We start from the raw sequence: 19,535 nt of genomic DNA on the forward strand, positions 1-19,535 counted from the left end.
AAACAGAGTCAACTCCACCACAGACTCAAAGAAATACACAGGCACATTTTCAAAAACTAAATAAGACATTTAACAACAAACAAAAACATAGAGCTCCAGCTCAGCTTTAAAACCACAGTGGCAGAGAAAGATGAAAAAAGTTCTCCTTAAGGAGTTGAAATTCTTTATTTTGCCTGTGCTCCTTGCCAGTAACGTTAATGCAGAGCATGCCACTTCAGCAACGACGCTTCCTGATCCAACACTTAATTTAGAAACACGCTGCACATTGGAATACCATGCTACAGACCAGAGAGCAGGTATTGCATTGTTGTTGTAAGATAAAATAATCGGTTAAGGAAAATAATTTCGTGTCCTCCATTACGTTTCAAAAAGAACGATGCCCATGTAATTAAAACTAATGCTTTTGCAATCAGACATGGGACAAAAGTAATTGTACAGTTACTAGAAATAGGAACAGAAAACAGTAAGACCTTATTTAATGGAGCTACTGATTTCATTAATCTCATAATTCTCTAACCGGAGCTACTGTTCTTAACATAAGAACAGAGCCATAACACTTTCCCCTAAGTCTCTAGTTGAAAGTGTAAAAATAGGTCTTAGAGGAAGAGAACATTAGACAAGATTTTCTTAAGGAATGAAGAAACACAGCTTCTTTAGGGATTAAATGTAAAGCCTCACACTTTGCTGTAATACACATTCCTTCCACGAGTCAAGCAAATATTTTCAATGTTTTAGCCGTGTGCAGTATGCACCTATATGAATATTTGCTGGTGAGAGTCCCAAGAAGTGGCACAGCAAGGTAAACAGAATTAATGCCTGCCCTCTAGTGAAGGGTTTTCTAAATTAAGAAACTGACTGGGAGAAAAATCTTCATTAGAAGGTACAACAAGATTTAATGTAAACTCAAACATAAATGTTTGGAGAGAAATAGTTTAAAAATCAGGCAAAAGGCTTCTACTAACTAACTCCTAAACCCATCTCTCCTGAATTCCAGGGAAGGTCCTTGAACATCACGCAAACATCACATCTGAATAATACTGAGGTCATGCCCCTGGTCAGTTAAATTTAATTTCTTCTGTCACATGCATTACAATGTAGGGTTTTATTACAAAAATACTGTTTCTGTGCTTCCATTCACCTTCAGTGAACGAAACCGGGGGTGCTCTGGTAAGCCCCACACAAGCTGGTTGGGAAGCAGGGCTATGCCTGCCTTAGGCAGCACTGATTTTGTGTGCAACAGCAGACAGATTTCCTGATCCTACCCAAACCAGCAGGACTCCCTTTCTCCAGCCAGAGTGGCCTGCACAGGAGAAAGGTGCTTGGGAAGATGAGCTCTTCAGGCAAGCTTTGCTTTCACTAAACAACATCCAGAGGTTAGAAAATGCCAGCAACAGTCCTTTTCTAAATCTAACTCATTTTTCTCACCACATAATCTGAGAGTAACCCCAACAGATCAATCTTGAATTCTGTTGCTAATAGTTTGGCCCAGAAGTACATAAATACAGTAATAATAATAATAACAACAACAAAAACACACTAAAACTAAGAAAACTAAACTCTAAGCTGGGCTTTTGTTGGAGGCAAAGGATCACAATTGCTTTGCTCTACCTGAATCAAACAGCAAAAATGTATTTTCAACACTAAAATCACTAGAAGCAAATACATGGGTTTAGGTGTAAGTGAAGCAGTTAAGCCAAAGGAAAGAAAAGGCATCTCGAAGTCCCTAGTTTGAGGTGCACAAAACAGTAAACATGGTAAAATTTACAAGTCCTACTATAAGACGTACTAGTATTCTCCCAAAAGTCCTGCTAACAATATAGGCTGCAAGGGATGGCACCACACAAAAAGAGCTAACAATTCCCAGAGACAATTTTCTGTCCATCAGGACATAAGGGGAGCATAAATAACCTAACAAAGCTTAGCTACTCCTATTCACACAGTTGCAGTTACACGCTGTACGGTTTTGCTCTGTGCACCAGCCAGTCCCTACCTCTCACAAGCACTGAATTCAAATAACGCTGTCTTTGACTCTAGTGTTTTGACAGAAGACCCTAGTCTTTTGTCACTAGTTATGTCCTCAGTCTCCTCCAGCTGCTAAACAAAGTTGGGCAATGGTCAGCCTTCTTACAATTAAAAGAAGCATATAAAAAGTACAACTACTCCTGCCCGTTTTACTCAGCAGACCACTAATGGTCCAGAACACTGCAACCCGAGTTTCCTTTACAAGGAGTTAGGAAGTATAAAGTGGAGCCACCAATTCTAATACTAAATGGGAAGGGAACAGCAGCTGTAAGTCTAGATAAGGATTGCTCAGTGGGAAACTATACAGCTGCTCTTAAAACCAGTAATGGCATCATTTGTATAAAACTGCTTCTCTGGAGGAATTAGGAATAGATATGAATGAGTTCAGAAAATTATCTGAGCAACCTCATGCAAGCAGCAAGCATTTTGATCAGAGTTTAAGTAGATGAAGGCTGAGGTCCTAAGTCTTTTTTTTAAATCGAGTGTGGTGCTTCCAGCTTTCAAAATGTAAAAATCAGGTAACCTTAAAACTAGGTTTATTCCAGCACTCAGAGGATAAAGCTCCAGCTACGTGACCGGCAGTAACTTTTGTTCAGTTAGGAAGACTTAGGAAGACGAAAAGCATCCCTGGTTTTCCCATGCCTCCATACAACCAAGCCCTTTTCCTCCCTTCTGCACTTCCTCTCACATTGACTTTATGCTACTCTTTTTTGGCAACTCTTTTTTGCCTTCTTTTGGGTTGTGTGTGTGTGTGAGGGGGTTGTTTAAGAGTCATATAGACTCTAGTTCCTTTTGGTATTTTACAGTTTCTTAACAGTTACATACAGCTTCTGCTTTAAACATTACTTCTATATTCCAGTGGCTTTCAGTTAGACATCCAAAAGGTTTATTCTTTAAACTCTTGTAACAAGACAATTTTGGGGACCTATGATTTTTACTTTGTGCACTCAGAAGGCCTGTGTTGATACAAATCACACATGTTCTTACCAGCTGTCAGTATGGTTTTAGCGCTCTGCACTATACTGGAAGATCTCACAATTCCTGAAATGCCTGCAGATAGAAAAGCACACAGATGTTACCCATCTTAGTAGTTTTGTGGGGATTTTTTTATCCTCCAACATACACAAAAAATTTAAATATTTTTCCAGTTATACAATCAAGCCACCCTGAAAGTAGAACACACCCTTACACTGTGAAAGTCTGTTTCTGTTCTGCTTTGTCATACAAACTGAAAACACTCTCCAAGCAATTTTAACTTATTTTATATGTGACATACAGAAAAACACCTCAAATCAATCTGAAACACATAACAAACAGTAGGAACTGATCAAATTAATTTATTTAGTGTGCCAATTATTTCTCTACTAAAATGATTACTCACAAAGGATTCTGAGTTGCTTCACTCAAGTGCTGGTATGTCAGCTCCCTAGAGCAGAACAAATTATACTCACTGTTTACCTCAATATGAAATTGGGACTTTGCACTTCTCTGATGAAGTAGAGATGCCACTGTGCAGTGTTTGTCTGGCTTTTTTAGATTATAAGCTTTTGGAAATAAGGCTCTTTTACCACTTTGCACCGTGGCACATTCAGCTCTCAACGTCCAATGGTTCTTCGGCATTAACAGAATAGTATTAAAAAACATTAACAATTTTTGTGAAAGGTATTTACCTTTACCTGTTCCAACACAGAAGCATACTGATAAATGCAGAACAAAACTACTGTACATTACAGAATACTTGAAAATGTAGAAAAGCAGCAGTCCATCCAAACTTATTCTTCTGCGTTAACGAGGATGCAGAATATAATTTCAAGTAGTATTTTTAAACCCTTCTTTCAAAGCTACTTCTACAATGACGAATAAAGCTTAGGAAAATGCATGAAGAAGAGGTATACAATATTCCACTGGAAAATAATTTAATGGAGCGTGCTGAGCTAGTAAAATACTTAGGGACAATGTAATTCAACTTGAGTAAATCAGCTTTGTCTTGTAGGATTACTAGATGGCTCGTCCTATCCCTTCCGTAGATTCTTCAGTTGGGAAAATGTCTTGGCCATAAAAGGGAGAAAGGGATTTTGATTTGTATAAACTGCTCGGCTCAATAAGACTACATCTTATCTCATGTTTTGGTACTGAGCTGCGGCACCGTTGTGCACATTCCGCAGTCACAGCCATGCCCGTGACACCCTGTATAAATACAACTGCAAGGACGGTTAGCGCAGGGTGGAGCTCGGAGCATTAGAACTCCATGCAGCTCTCAACGCTGCTGCCCCTGCTCCCAGATCCAGCTATTAGCACGTCACTGCTGCAGCCGAGCCACATTAGCATAGAAGCTACATCAGTCAGAAGACTGACATGAGAGAAGCTGGACACCTTAACGTCCAGATGCAACTCATCCTACTCTGTCAGTGGAGAACTGCAACTCTCAGGAGCTTTATTTCCCACACAGAAATCAGTGTAAGAGCTCCCTCAGCAGTTGACTCCTGTCTAGCAGCTCTCGGGCATCTAGGGATTTTTTGCCATGCTTGCAGAATTGGCCATTTGGAATTACGATGTGTTGAGTTCTTTAAAGATATAAAGGGCTCTGCAATTACTAAACATTCACGTTTTTCTGCAGTATAATAAAACATTGATGGCTGCAGCATTAACTTTAACTTGTCTGTACAACATAACCTTGCCTCAGAGAAGCTGTGATGAGAAGCACCTCAGTCTTTCCTCAAAGCTTGAGTTCTCTGCAAGAGTTCATGCACCAACTATTTGACTGGAAAAGGTAACGCCAGGAAGACAGAAAATTAACTTAGCATTGCCCTGTACGGCTGGTTGGATACACAGCTTAGTATTTAGATGATGTTAGGCCAGCCAATGAAATCCTCAAAGTGCAAGCGTTCAAATACAGTTAGATGGCCTAAGTAGGACACAATTTCTGAAGTATACCTCTTTCGGGAGCCAAACCAAAACTCATCTTTCTGTATCAGTAGGAAGGCTATTTGCTAGCATGTCAGACAATGTTTGCAATCTAACAACCCCCAGGCCACACTTTCAGGAATGTATCTCATGATTAATCTCTTGTTTTCCTCATCCTTCTCTCTACATCATCCTTCAGAACAAGAATAACATACAATACATCTGTATATCTGTCATGCCTTAAAGCAGATTACAGACACTGATCCAGGCCTACCTTGATGCACCACAAATCCGCAGTCAGGGTCGTGGGCAACCTGCATTAGAATTTCCTCCACATCTCTGTTTTTTCCAGGAGGGTCTACCAGAGAAGTTATCTTTTGTTGCAGAGTCCTTGGCAAAGCCATTAGTTGTGTAAATTGACCTTCTGGACTTTTATCAATCTGAGTGTTATAAAATAAGACAGTAAAAATACTGTTAATAAAGTAAGTTCTCTTTTTCAAAGAGGTCAGAAATGTCTTTTGGCTATATTTGAGCTCCATTAAATATCTCAAAGAAGATGATCCAGTTCGCTTGTGAAAGCCAATGCTAATGAAAACTTCCCAAGCACTAGGAAATGCAGTATGCCTGTTTTGCACTTGAAGACTAACTCAATGTAAAGACATTAGTTTTTACACAAGGGAAGACTAATGTACACAAATGATCTCCCTGCCTTTGCAAGCCACTTACCATTGATACTGTATCATTTCTGCTCTATCCAGTTTCCTTTGGAAACTTGAGTACACTACAATGGAGGAAAAAAGAAGTTCCCAGAAGACCACTTAGCTCAGTTTCTTCTGCCCGAATATAATCAAACTGTACACACACGTTTCAAGTTTAGTTTGAAAAACATTTTCTCTGCTTTAAACTCAAACCACATCTGGTTTGTATAATTTGAAGGAAACGTTCATTCCACATTTTTCTAATCTAAATCAGAAACCCAACAACCCTTTTTTGAATACAATGATACCAACATGTAGGCCTGTACACAAAATTAGAAAAATGTAAGCAGAAATGCTGAAAAATGCATACTGGAGCAGATCTCTCCAAAACTGAAAGAAAATACGAAAAGCTCAATTCCTCCCACACAACTTTTTAGACAGTTCACAGAGACATCAGACAGGAGTCTAGTTGCCCTCTACACTCCTCTTAGTCAATACGGAGAAAATGATATCCAGATGAATCACCCACTGACTACAGAAGGAGCAGACAATGAGCAGTCTCTTAACACAATGTGGGAGGAATCCACACTAGAACTATCAGAACTAGTATCTTTCTTCAATTATTTTTGAGGAATCTTAAGAAATAATTTTCTCTGTAACTATGAAAACGTATACTCGGGAGAACGCATTTCTATTCTGCATTAAACAGCAATCCCGGTAGCTGTTAACCTCTTCAGTCTGGTGAACAACTACCAATAACCAGACAAAGGCACAAGAAACAAAATATTAAAGCGCTTTGCTCAAAATGAAGAGTAAAATAATGGCATTTAATCAACAGCCTCTATGACTCAAATAGAATTATGGACAGAGTTATTATCCAACAATGTATTTGCAGTGTGGTACTAGGATTTGTTTAAAGGTAACACAGCAGGGAGTATTATTCTAACTAGCCATATTCTTGGAGAAAGCATTACTGATTATTTCCAAAATTCATTTAAATACTTCTTCCGCTAAACTGTTCAAAAGCACATTGAAAAGAAAACATGAAGACAGCTGCAGTATAAAACAGATTTGCCTACACCATACTCCAAAGCACTGCGGTAAAATTGTTTACTGTAATCAAGTTTGCTTATGTCTATACTTCAGTTTCTAACAAAGACTCGTCCTAAGAAGGAGGCATTTGTGAGATAATTACCAAGGTGACTTGAGGATAAAGAGACAGCCATGTCCATGAGACAACCCATGCTATTTGCCATTTCATGTTGAAACATGTATCAGGCTTGAATATTCACAGACAGACACGCATACAAGAAGAAAAATTGCTATTGGACCCCTGACTGTGGCATCTCTCGTGATTGCCATGTTACAGTTACATACAATACCTTATGCCAGAAAGATGGAATTTAAGATACTGGTCATTTTGGATACCTGTTTCCCAAATACTAGGAAAAAATTGGTTTAGTATGACTACTGAAAGATAATGCCAGAATTTCATTTGGGTTTAGGGAACTGACCCGCATAACTAGCACTCTAGGGGTTTTTTTTTGTGAGATGTAGTTTTTGATTGCAGAAAGTTGCACCTCTAAGTTACAGACTAATCTTTTTAACACAAACCATATGTTTATTCATCACCTCCTAGACTGTTGTTTCCATATGGTAGTCATTAGAACACATGTTTTAAAATGATCTTCTCCTGTTCCCTTGCTAGGGCTCTACTTCTGTGCCCATCCTCAAAGAAAACGAGCAGTAGTTATTACATATGCAGAGACTGGTATTTAAGGCAAGTTGGGTTGCAGAATTAACTAAGTAGAAACATAACAAATAGCAAGCACAGTGACTACAACTGCTCTCCTTAGTGTATGGCATAACTCTTGCCTTCTGTCAATGTGGTAAAGCACTTCCACTTGCTTGTTTTAGAAATGTTTTGAAGAACAACACTTGCCTCTAGCCTCCCCAGATGGTGCTTATATACCACTTGAGGGCAGTCCTGTAGTATGTTACTGTACAGCTTCTGAAAGTGAGTAACATTCGGTTTCACAATGTTCTGCACTTTCGATCTGTCTTCTCCTATCACCATTCTGAAATCACCTAGTCAAGAAAAGAGACACCATTAATTTGGCAGGAAAAAACAAAAAACTCAAAGAAGAAGAATATAACAGAAAACAACACAGTACAAAGCTGTCATCTAAGACTTTATTCTCTAATTCTACCAAAGCCTATGTAATCCACAATAAGGTCCACCTTCTGATAGTAAAAAATAGAATATTATTCAAATACCTCCAAGCACAGAAATAAGAGTCAGAATTGTTATGTTGCCTCTGACATGCTGTAATGTAATCAACCCACGTGTCTACATTTTCACTTCGATGACAAAAAAATTCCAACTGTCAAATTCAGCCTCCAAAGCAGCAGTAACAGCCATATTCTTTGCAACCACACATAAGTTTTGACAGATTACTTAACAAATTGACCAGCCCAAACACTTTGTATCCAGAAACAAATAACCCTCCATTTTTCAATATTGAAAGAAAGTAATTTGCAGTGTCTTTGCACCTCAAGTACAGCTAATGGCAGTCATTGTAAGATCACAGTATCGGCTTTTTCTTTTAGCCACATATTTTACCAGTAGTTTAAAAAGCAACCCTTTTAACACCACTGTTCCATTACTGACTTTTACACTTTCTTTTATGACACATGACCAAAAAGTTTCAAAGAGAGTAAGAGAAAAGACAGCCTGCAATAAAGCTTTCATCTGCCTCCATTAAATACTACTCTGGTAGGTTCCAGAATTACCAACCAGGAGTCAGAGGCTCAGTGCAGCACAGACCAACAAACAAAATCCTGAATCAATTCATTTTCCCACTTCCCACATTCAGGAGACAATCTGTTGCAAGGTGGCAACTTGCTAGTGTTACTTAGTTTATTTTGATTCACGCCAAGCTACAAAACAAACAATCCCCATATAAATGGTACTGACTCAGTGCTCTTAAAAAAGTGCGTTAAAAAAATAAAAAAGGATAAACATTTTCCAAATTAAAGCATGAACAAGTCTTTTCAGCAATCTCCAAGGAGATTAATTAGATTAACACATAAAATCACTTTTGTCTACTAGTATACCCTCTGAAAAGTTTCAGACCTAACAAAATGGCAGCCAAAAAAAAAAAAAAATCCACAAACATGCAACTGACAGCCTTTTTCTTGAACATCCCAACTGGGAGTCCTTCTGCTTTAGCTTTGTTCACCCAGCAGAGCCAATTTCAACATCTTGCAGCATGGTAACTGATCTCCCCCATTTTGGTTAACTGTACTGCTTCACAGGATCTATAAAAAAGCACGTTGGTCATTAGGGCTCACCAAGAACCTGATGATGTTGCTGCCAGGTTGCAGGTGGCAGGCGTGCAGCGCTGTAGCAAACACCCCTGGTTAGCAGCCCTCAGCCACCCCACCGTCAGTACCCTCTTCACCATCGCTTCCAAACAGATCAAAATACAAAAAGCCACGGCTAAGGAAAGGCTGAACGAGCACCAACCTAAACTGACCAGAGAAATACCCTGTAATGAACAGCAACGCTCCTCAGGGGAGCCAGGCTGCGGCTTATAAACCCCATCTGCCTACCTATGCTTTTTTTTTAAAAGCCAAACTTGCATTTCTAGATGAGCAAAGAAAGTGCTGTGTAAAGTACAACTCCAACCCAACCCGTTCATAGTGATTCCATCAAGGATATTACTATCTAAAAAGCATTGCAGAATTGAACTCTAACAATTAAATCTTGTATTGAGAAGTCAATCACAATAATGTCTTGATTTTGTTTTCCATAACAATTCATCCCTCCTTTCCTTAGATATGAAATTGGTGATTCCCTTATTAAAAAAAAAAGTCAAATACCAATCAGGAGGTGAGCGTTACTGAACTGAAGAAACATATTCTGGGTCTTTAACTTAAAATAAACAAGAACTTTAAAACAGAGCACATTCAAAAAGTATGAGGTAACAAAACATGGGGCAGACTATCAGATGAATCAACATTACACTAAGAGGGTAACAAATTTTTTTCCCCAAGGTTTTGAACCATTAAAACCAAAATACAATCTGTCCAAAGTGAAAAAAACCACAACCTATTATTTCACCATATTCAGTCACCCATACTCAGCTGTTCAAAAATCAAGCATGTCTAAGAACTTTTGCTTAGGTACCTATTTCTATGACTAAGCACAATTAACCTTTCCACGCTGTTAAGTGACAGCATTAAAATATAGTTACTGGAGCACGCGACAGGGTAGGCCCAAAGCAAGACAGTCACTGATGTCTATATTAGAATTCCTCCTGCAACAGCTCCAGCCACAGCTTTTCTCCTCAGAGACATCAGACACCATATACTAACCAGAATAGGAGAGTCCTGCAATCTGCATATACAGGTCTTCTTCGGAGAAACTTTCTGGTAACATGAGGAAGGCTGCTGTGACTGCGCTCTTCAGATTGCTAACGAGAGCAGCTTGCAGCTTGCTATTCTCATTCTGTGTCAGTATTTTCACCTGAAAAAGCAGAGTCATTGGAAGCAAGACTTCAGGAGAGTGCTACTGAAGATGGAGGTAGAAATATTTATCTTTCATGCTGGACTGAATAACAAATTTATTTAAGATTAGATAGTACTATTACTGTACAATAAAGACTAGAGCATTCCCTTTTGTTTACACAGTAGGGGAGAGAGGAAAATCTTTTAAGACTTAACAGCCTGCTACAAAAGGCTATTTTTACAAACACACTCAGAACTGTTACAAGCAATAGCCACTAACTAATCTCTGAAGAGGTATTCACCTTTCCATACTCATGAATTTTGGATTAAATAAAACAGTAAACATGAACGCATCAACAGAAATACTTCGTATGTGACTACACCATCAGAAAAAAAGGCCACTGTCACACCAAGACACCAAAAGAGAATGGAATACCAGAAAAACAGGTAAGTTTTCTTATTCCTCCTCATTCTATTTATCTTTTTGTTTTAATAAAAGCCTCCTCTGTCATAAGCTTCAAGTAGTTTCTTAGACATCAGTTGTCCTCCAGTATGATGTGATTTTGCAATCTGCGTGCAGAGAAAGTGAGCTCAAGGGGAACTTCACGTACACACAGACTGCTGAAATTGAGTGCTTCTACGTGCCACAAAAAAAGCTTATTTCTAGGAAACATTCAAGCTGTTCAAGACCAGCTACAGAATCCTGTCACCTAGGATATGGAAATATACTGGAATAAAAAGCAGATCTGCAGTAAGAACTGAATATGGAAATATATTATAGAACGTTAGACAGATGAAGTCAGCCTGGGTTACACGATGGCTTACTATGTTCATCCAGAAACAGCTCTCCCCAGAATGACTGCTTGTTGTGAGTTTCCGTCTTTTCCAAGTGCTCTGGTTAATCAGTACTGTCCTTACTTACAAAGGGCAGCTTTTTAATATTTGTTTACTGTAGAATACCTTAACATGCAAACCTGCTGGCAGCTATGAACAAATGTATCCAACGCTTTTTATACCAAAAGCCCATTCACACACAAATGAGTTGCGGTATTGCTTGGAATTCTGCTCCTAGCCACAACCTGGAAGTGCTAAGGTATCTTTTTGAGAAAATGTTTTCCTTTAGGAATGGAACTACTGACTCAGGAAACAAAGTATGAGAATCACACATATATGCTAACAAACTTCTCCTTACAGAAAGGACATTGACAAAGTAACGTCTAACAAGCGGCCAATGCTATGTTCAATTATGGAAAAATCTTTAAGACCTATAAAACTAGAACAATATCTCATTTTGATACGATGATGAAGGCAACAGCACACAGGCTGCTTGTTTCAATCCCTCTGCACAGCACTAAAGCATGGCTTTGTCCAACATCAAATTGATACAGTAGTCTGGAATTGGTCTATGGTGGATTCTGAAAGGATGTTTTCCCTCCTTTGTTTTTGAAGTTAAAATTCAAGAGTTCACCATACAAGCAAACATTTCAGAATTCCTCCTCCTGCAAATGACTTTGCAATTTTTAGCATTAAAATGAAAGATAATGATAGAACACATTAAAATACAATATATCGCAGCCGCCCAGAGTAAACTATTTCCTTGAAAACCATGGGAGGAGTTTACTGGAATCATATAGACCTGCTCAAATAAGATCCAATAAACAAAACAGGCTGGTCATGAGGATAAACTAATATTTAAAATCTCATCAACTAATTCACTTATATGGACTCTCACAACTTGCTGCTGTAGAGAAACTAAGGAAAGACGGAAGGGAGAAGTCTGTGGCACCTCAAGCAGTCATGCAAACTGCTTATATCTCAGGCTAGCCCTGGAAATAAAACATGTCCATGACTTGCTGTTAAGAACACCATGGTTACAGTCTTTTAAAAGATCAAATTTTGCAGAGATGCTATTCCTCCTCATGGAAGACTAGTAAAAGGAATCACCTTCTCCTTCGCTAAAAATACTCCTTAACATAAACCAGAATTTTTTCAAAGGGAAGTAACATGCTAGGCTTCCGAATGTGAACGCCTGAAACACTGCAGTAGTGACACTATTTACGAACAGATTTTAAACAGCTCATATTGCTAGAACCTCCCAGGAAGACAGAGCGCAATAGCTGTCACCCAGGTGTGACAACGATGAATGTTCATTCTTGGGTGAATCTAACAGACAACCAAAGTTAAGAAAAGCTTTTTCACAGTGCAGAGAACTTGCAACCAGAACTATTCACTGCAATGTGTCACATACGGGGGAAAGAAGCAGCCAATTTGATCTGGTTTATAGTACATAGATAATTCAGTTAACTAATAACAAAAACTTTATAATTAGTAAATACGTTAAACGAGGGATACATTCCATTTTATAAATAAGTAAAGCCCTCAGTGATCACAACCGGTTGAAGTAGGAAGCTACTGCCCTGACTGTTAGGAAATGTGTACGCAGGACTGCAGGCACATGTAAACAAAGATATTACAGAAAAAACAATATACACAAAGAAAATTTCATTACAGAATGAAAGGTCTTAACAACACTATTCCTGTTTGCCATTTAGCCACATCCATACTGTTAAGGACCACAATAAGAGGACTTTTCCATTCTCTTTCAACAAATGTTTTTTACAGATTTGGACAATGGAAAAATTCTGTTAACAAATACATGCTCTGTCACTCATCCATGGGAATTTTTGTAATATAAAATGCCTAAACCTCCCAAGATCTCTCTAATAAGTAGACAATACTTCCATAAGGTATTCATACTCCTCTCTCTCTCTCACCTCACTTCAATTTATTAAATGCTTCCTCCTATTAGTAGTTTCTCCAGGACAATAGTAAATACAGCTGCTTACACTAAAGCAATTACTTACACTCTACAATTAACAAAAATTCAGTAACAGTTCAGATGCTTTTTAAAAATCTTTCTCCGAGAACTAATTATGTGTCACTTGTGCTTATTTATTTTACTTTTTAGATACAGCCGCATTTTTTTTTTCAGGAAACCTATCAGTTACAGAGAAATTACAACTAAGTTCATTCAATTTTTCAATACAGCTAAATGGGAATTTAGCTAATCAGCATTACAAATTTCATGTAGGACGAAAAGCCAAGAAACTTTTAACACAAAGAAGCCTGGGAAGAAAAGTTAGCATTTCTAAGTAGCAATTCCAAACTCCATCTATTCTGCCAAACAGTCTGGAAACGTTACTTGGTCAAGGCAACCAGTTTATAACAGAAACAAAATCTCCAGTGAAAATTAAGCCAAGATTTTCAAGTCAGAGCAAGTGTTTTAGCTCATGCATTAGAATAGCTTGGAGAGCTTTCACTCAAGTGACAGCTTTGTAATGGAACACCAGAAAAGCGCAGAGCTTTTCCTCCTCTATATGACAGTGGGGAGAAAATTCCCAAACAAGCTGTTACAAATAGTATTAAACTGCTACAGTCAACTGTGTCCGCAACTAGCACAAACAGCAAATGGTACTCAAGAGATTCTAGTGTATAAGCAAATAAACCAAATCCTGTGTCCCCTCCAAAGGAGGCTTATTGTGTATTTTTAAGGAGATAAAAGTTTCCTATCACTACTGCTTATAACATAAATATCAAAACATCAAATCACAAAGCCAGAACCAGCAGGCATTTGAAACCTGCACAACAGATGTAAACAAATTATTTGGTCATTTTTGGTCAACAGTGAACATCCAAAATCCCAGTGAGTGATTTTATAGATCCCACAGGAAGACAGTTTAAATATTCACCAAGTAATTCTTCAGTCAAATTCTAGTTTAAATCCTGCAGACTTTAATCAAGGCAAATTCCTGGGATCTTTATGAAGGTAATTTTGACCGATCCCTTCTTTAACTATTAAAACATATATGCATGAAGATATCTCTGCTGCTTTGTTAACCACCAAACAAAATACCAAATACTCCCTTCTTATGCAGTATGCACTGCTTTTGAATTTAATCAAAAGACATGAAGCACAATTTGCATATACCAAGACGAAAGATCCTAAAGTAAGTCAAAGCAGCAGCAAATGCAGGTACACTGAAAATAAACTACTCATTGTTAATGTGAGATTCAGAATTCTTCCTTCAGTTATTTTTTTCCACATTTTAAGTTCCATTCTCTCTAAAGATAACAGCTGTTCTAGGCTCGACCATGCTATGACATGTCTCTGCAGAAAGAGAAAAGGCAACAGTGCTGAGACAACCTATTCAAACTTTCACCCCTAATTTCCAGCTAAAAGCATAATTAACTTCTGCTCTAAGACTTGAATCGAGTTCTCTCCTTCCTCCCTCTTAAGAGATTTTAACTTAGCACTGCTGCCATCTGCTGAAATCACACTGGGTCAGGCCCTCTTGAGAAAGCAAAGACATCTTATTTTTATGCCACAAACAAGGAGAAAAACCACACTGCCTAATACATGGTTCAGTTGATGGTAGACACTTTAACAGTACAATTAACGAGACGGTAACTGCAGAGCAACGAGGCTTCCACCTTTAAAGATGTCCACTGTGCTAAATTTTGGTTACGCGTATAATTTGTTATAAAAGGTAAATACTACACTTCACATTACAGGAATCTTGCGTTAATATAGCCCAGTTATTCAAGAGCTACTACAGGCAGAAAACTGTAATTAATACACTTACCTTCTGGTTGGTTTTTTTTCACATAACGCAATACCATTAAGGACTACATTTCACTTCCTTTCTGAGAGATTATCCCTCTAGGACTAGAGCCCTAAGCCAGAGCAGATTGTCAGTACTGATGCAGAGATCCTTAACAGTGAAAACTACAACCGATAATTTTCCAGCCCTGTAATTTCCTGCATTTCAAGACAGATAACCGAAGTGACCGATAGTTACCGGTTTTTGTAGGCGTCCAGCGACATACAAGGTTTTCCAGTGAAGTAAATCATCAATCAGGGTATCAGTGCTAATTACACCATATTTTATTATCTGGGAAAAAAAGCAAAATAAAGGCTTTTGAATAACCATATACCTGCACCATTTTCACTACATGAAACTTCTTATTTACCTCCTTATTGTCATTAATTGTAGGAACACACACCTCTAATAAAAAACTGGATGCATAACATTAAAATGTTTTAATGGACATAGGAGGTAAAAAAAAATAATCCTATTTACAGGTAAACTTCTGGGAAAAAATAGAATGCCCAGAACTCTTAAGATCCTTTCTAGAATCAAAGCTACATTACAGTCACTCCAGGATCAATCACTAAAGCAAAAGAGTTAAAATCCCAAAGAAAACCAGTCTAGACAGACATTGGCACTGAAGAGATCTGAACATAAAAATACAACTGTCTATAAGAAGACTTGAGAAAGGTTACAATTAGCTTTGTATCAGCCAAAAGTTACAATAGTTGGAATAATTCAGGGTATCCTTTCTGATATTAAAAGCATTCAAGAAGTAGGCTGTCAGAGATCCAAGATAAACAACCCCCCTCTGCATTTGTGTGTACTGTCACTGGGGGGTTGAGAGTGCACCAGGGAGGTTTTTTCCTTTTGCTCTTTGGTAATAGAAAACGGTGATTTTGTAGTTCACTTGATGTGACTGGGAAAAAGATGGGACTTTCAACAGTTTATTACCTATTTGCACTTCCCAGATAATCCTGACAGCAAGGCAGCCAACTCCAGAATTTCCAGATAAAGGACCAGGGACTGTAATAGGGCTGAGTCATTACAGCATAACATCAGGGCACAAAGAGCCAAGAAGAACCAAATTTCATAGCAAAGATGATTAGTCCTTAAACTAAAATACAAAATTCACATAAAGTGAACATGGTTTAATCCCTAATTTCTTGCCTTTAAAGAGATGCCTTTAAACAAAATAACAAGAAGGTAATCACTTTATTTACCTAACATTATTGCAACCATGCACGCTCTGAGAAACTTCAGATAGGCAGATATTGCTCACATGGCATTTTTCCATGACTGTCCTTCATTTCATTTCATTTTCCATCTTCCTTAAAAGAACTTGCTTTCCCTATGTACAGTTTATCAATACATGATAAAATTACTCCAAGTCCCCACCAAAACAGACAAGACAGTGTCTCCCTCCCCTGACTCCTGTCCACACTCCTCCTTACCAAACAGTCTACACATGGATGCAGGAGTAGGATTTGCTGGACAAGTACTACTTACCTAGAATTATTAATTATACCCAAGCTTCTCAGGTAAGGATGTTGGCGATTAAACAGAACAGATGTCACTTCCAACTTGCTATGTTAAATATTTGTACTTTATGCCAAACACACAGTACGAATCCACTTTGATATTACCACACAATCAACTGCTAAAATTAATGCCCCTGTTTCCCCACGATACACTTCAGAACCGCCACCACTGGCAGACTGCCAGTAACCAGGAGTATAAAGCCAGTTTCTAAACCGCTTCAATTGTAAATTCCAAACATTGCTTTCACTTTTAAAGTGCAAGAATGGCTGCAATGTTTGTGTTTTAATTAATATGCTGTTTGTTAAACAGTTTTGAGATGTAAATATTGAAGACATGAATTAAGGATGTCACAATCCAGAAGATTTGCTTCTTGCATAGAAGTCTGCTTTAAGCTAATCCTCTCAATACCTCACACACATTTGACTTAGCTTACTCAAGCTACTTGTACTTACCCTACCATTGCATGGCACTAAAGTATTGTAGTAAATCCCTGCTCCGTAGCTCTGTACAGTACTTATCTGTTTTGGCCCAAAAACTTTTAGGAAGGAATAATGACTCCTGTTCTTCAACAAGTTCATCATATGCCAGGTCACAGCATCATCAACAGCAAACACGAAGTCCAGCATATTGTCCTGTGGATAAGGAGAAAAGAGCTGGAGTTTGTGTCAGGAAGCAACCAATGTTAATCATATTAACCTAAGACATACATCGTATCGAGCTACCAGCTAATTATTTTTCAGGTAAGTAAAAAAAGCCCCCAAAAAACAAATAAACCAAAACACAAGCATTAATGTCAAATACATTTTAAAGGTTCTAATGAAGTTGCACATTCTTTAGAGAGTCTAGCAGAGTTGGTCTGAAATTTTCCTGGCTTCCTGGTTAAGGGGCAAGCCTCCAACCCTACAAAACAGCAGAGCACATGATAAGAATACTCACAGCTCAGCATAAGAACTTAAACTGCTAATGTATAGGACTTTTGCTAATACACAAGGCCATGAATTGGCAGGTGTGGGCAGACAAAGGCATCTGAGAGCCAGCAGCAAGAAACTGCACTTCCAGAGTATTCACTTACTTTTGTCAACACAACAACCCAAACTCTAAAGACTTGTAACATGCAATGCTAGCGTAGCTCTTCCCAAACCAGTCCCATTCACTGCACACGCTGAAAGTTTACAACTCATATCTAGAATAAACTGGTATTTGCAGCAATGCTGCTTCAAATTCATGAGGCCTACTGCTCTTCACGGCTTATGAATTCTGGCTGCATTCTCATCAGCTAATACTACTCAGAAGGCAATCTGTCAGTTACCCTTCTTCCCCATTCTTTTGTGTGAGGACGAGATGCTGTCAGAGCTCTGAAATTCTTACCATCCTCTGTTGTTCTCTTTACAGAAAGGAATATGAGACGCATTTAAAATCACATTTGTGGTGAGCGCTCAGCAGGCAAGCCACAATGTGCAATCACAGGACAGTCTGGGTCAAAAGGGACCTTAAAGCCCATTTAGTTCCAACCCCCCTGCCATGGGCAGGGACACCTCCCACTGGCTCAGGCTGCCCAAGGCCCATCCAACCTGGCCTTGAACACCTCCAGGGATGGGGCAGCCACAGCTTCCCTGGGCAACCTGGGCCAGGGCCTCACCACTCTCATGGGGAAGAAATTCCTTCTTCTGTCCAGTCTAAATCTGCCCCTCTCCAGTTTATACCCATTGCCCCTCATCCTATCACTCCAAGCCTTTGTGAACAGTCCCTCCCCAGCTTTCTTGTAGCCCCTTCAGGTACTGGAAGGTCACTATAAGGTCTCCTCAGAGCCTTCTCTTCTCCAGGCTGAACAACCCCAACTCTCTCAGCCTGTCCTCAGATGGGAGGTGCTCCAGCCCTCGCATCATCCTTGTAGCCTCCTCTGGGCCCATTCCAACAGTTCCATCTCCTTCTTATCTTGAAGATTCCAGAACTGGACACAGTCCTCCAAAGGAGGTCTCCCAAGAGAGGACTGGAGGGGTAGAATCCCCTCCCCCCCACTGTCCACGCTGCTTTGGAAGCAGCCCAGGACACGGTTGGTTTCTGGGCTGTGAGTACACGTTGCCGGCTCATGAGCTTCTCATCCCCCAGCACCCCAAGTCCTTCTCAGGGCCGCTCCCAATGGTAAGACAAAGAATCAGCTCGGGTCAGACGCCACCTCGAAGAGGCGCCCCAGGAGTCTACGAGTGCCTCACGAGGAGCGTCTCTCCCCGCTCTCCCGCCCCCCGAAGCCGCCCCCTCACCTCGGGGTGCGCGGCCGCGGCTCCCGCCTGCGGGAATACGGCGGAGCCGTAGGCGAAGGCCAGGCTGAGCTCCTGCGGGAACTGCGACAGCACCCGCCGAAACCGCACGGCCGAGCCCGACAGCGCGGGCGGCGCCATGGCCGCCCCGCACAGCTCCGCGCACAGCGCCCCCTCCGCCGGGAGGCGCGCGGGACTCCCTCAGCGCGAGCCGAGCCCGCCCCGCCCCGCCCCGCCCCGCCTTCCCTCAGCGACCGCGGGCCCCACACGGCCAGCGCTTCCTCAGCCACCGGCGCCCCCTCACGGCTCCGCGCGCTCCCTCAGGCCCCGCCCCTCAGCGGCCCCAGACCCGCCTTGCGGCCCTCCGCCCCGCCCACTCTCCCTCAGCCCCGCCCCGCGCCCCTCAGCCCCCGCTCCGCGCACTTAGCCCCGCCCACTCTTCCTCAGCGCCCCGCCCCGCGCCGCCCACTCCACCTCAGCTCCGCCCCACGTCCCTCAGCCCCGCCCAGCTCCCTCACCGGCCCCGCCCCGCACCGGTTCTCTCAGAGCCCCGAGTGCTTCCTCAGAGCCCCCGGAGCGGCCCCGTTGGCGCTCCCGTCGAGCTTCTCGTCAAGCAGCACCCCAAGTCCTCTGCAGGGCAGCTCTCAATGATAAGAGGAAGAAGAATGAGGTAGGACCAGATGCAGCCTCAAAGAGGTGCCCGAGGAGTGTAAGAGCATGTGCAAGAAGGAGAGTTGAAGAGTTCATCTGTGGGGAAGATCCATGGCCTTCATCCCGAGCCCCTGCAGGAGACCCCCAGACGGCAGAGCGTGTGCGCCAGGGGCAGGAAGCGTGTAAATAAATTCTGGAATGATCATAGTAGACACACCGGGTTCAGGAAAAGTGATGAATATGTATGTTTTGACTGTATAAAGCCTTTGTGAATGTCACTGGACATGGCATGCGCATTA

General features: G+C 40.6%; 1 protein-coding gene across 3 annotated transcripts in view; it reads right to left on the reverse strand.

Annotated features, from left to right (window-relative positions):
• TAMM41 (TAM41 mitochondrial translocator assembly and maintenance homolog) overlaps window positions 1-18,797 on the reverse strand; it is a 29,978-nt gene extending 11,181 nt beyond the window's left edge. Inside the window, exons 1-8 of one of the 3 annotated variants that reach the window (XM_054076794.1) lie at window positions 16,780-16,913; window positions 16,009-16,136; window positions 15,740-15,902; window positions 14,996-15,088; window positions 10,005-10,155; window positions 7,567-7,712; window positions 5,201-5,366; window positions 3,010-3,072 (exon numbers count right to left, since the gene is read on the reverse strand). In XM_054076794.1, the coding sequence (XP_053932769.1) occupies window positions 3,010-3,072; window positions 5,201-5,366; window positions 7,567-7,712; window positions 10,005-10,068 (439 nt within the window). In that variant the 5' untranslated portion in view covers window positions 10,069-10,155; window positions 14,996-15,088; window positions 15,740-15,902; window positions 16,009-16,136; window positions 16,780-16,913. Of the gene's footprint in view, window positions 1-3,009; window positions 3,073-5,200; window positions 5,367-7,566; window positions 7,713-10,004; window positions 10,156-14,995; window positions 15,089-15,739; window positions 15,903-16,008; window positions 16,137-16,779; window positions 16,960-18,588 lie in introns of those variants that run through there. The other 2 variants (XM_054076793.1, XM_054076795.1) reach the window with 2 other exon arrangements.
• Window positions 18,798-19,535: the final 738 nt, after the last annotated feature.

The sequence above is a fragment of the Cuculus canorus genome, chromosome 11 (assembly GCF_017976375.1).
Source record: "Cuculus canorus isolate bCucCan1 chromosome 11, bCucCan1.pri, whole genome shotgun sequence".
Taxonomy (NCBI): Eukaryota; Metazoa; Chordata; class Aves; order Cuculiformes; family Cuculidae; genus Cuculus; species Cuculus canorus.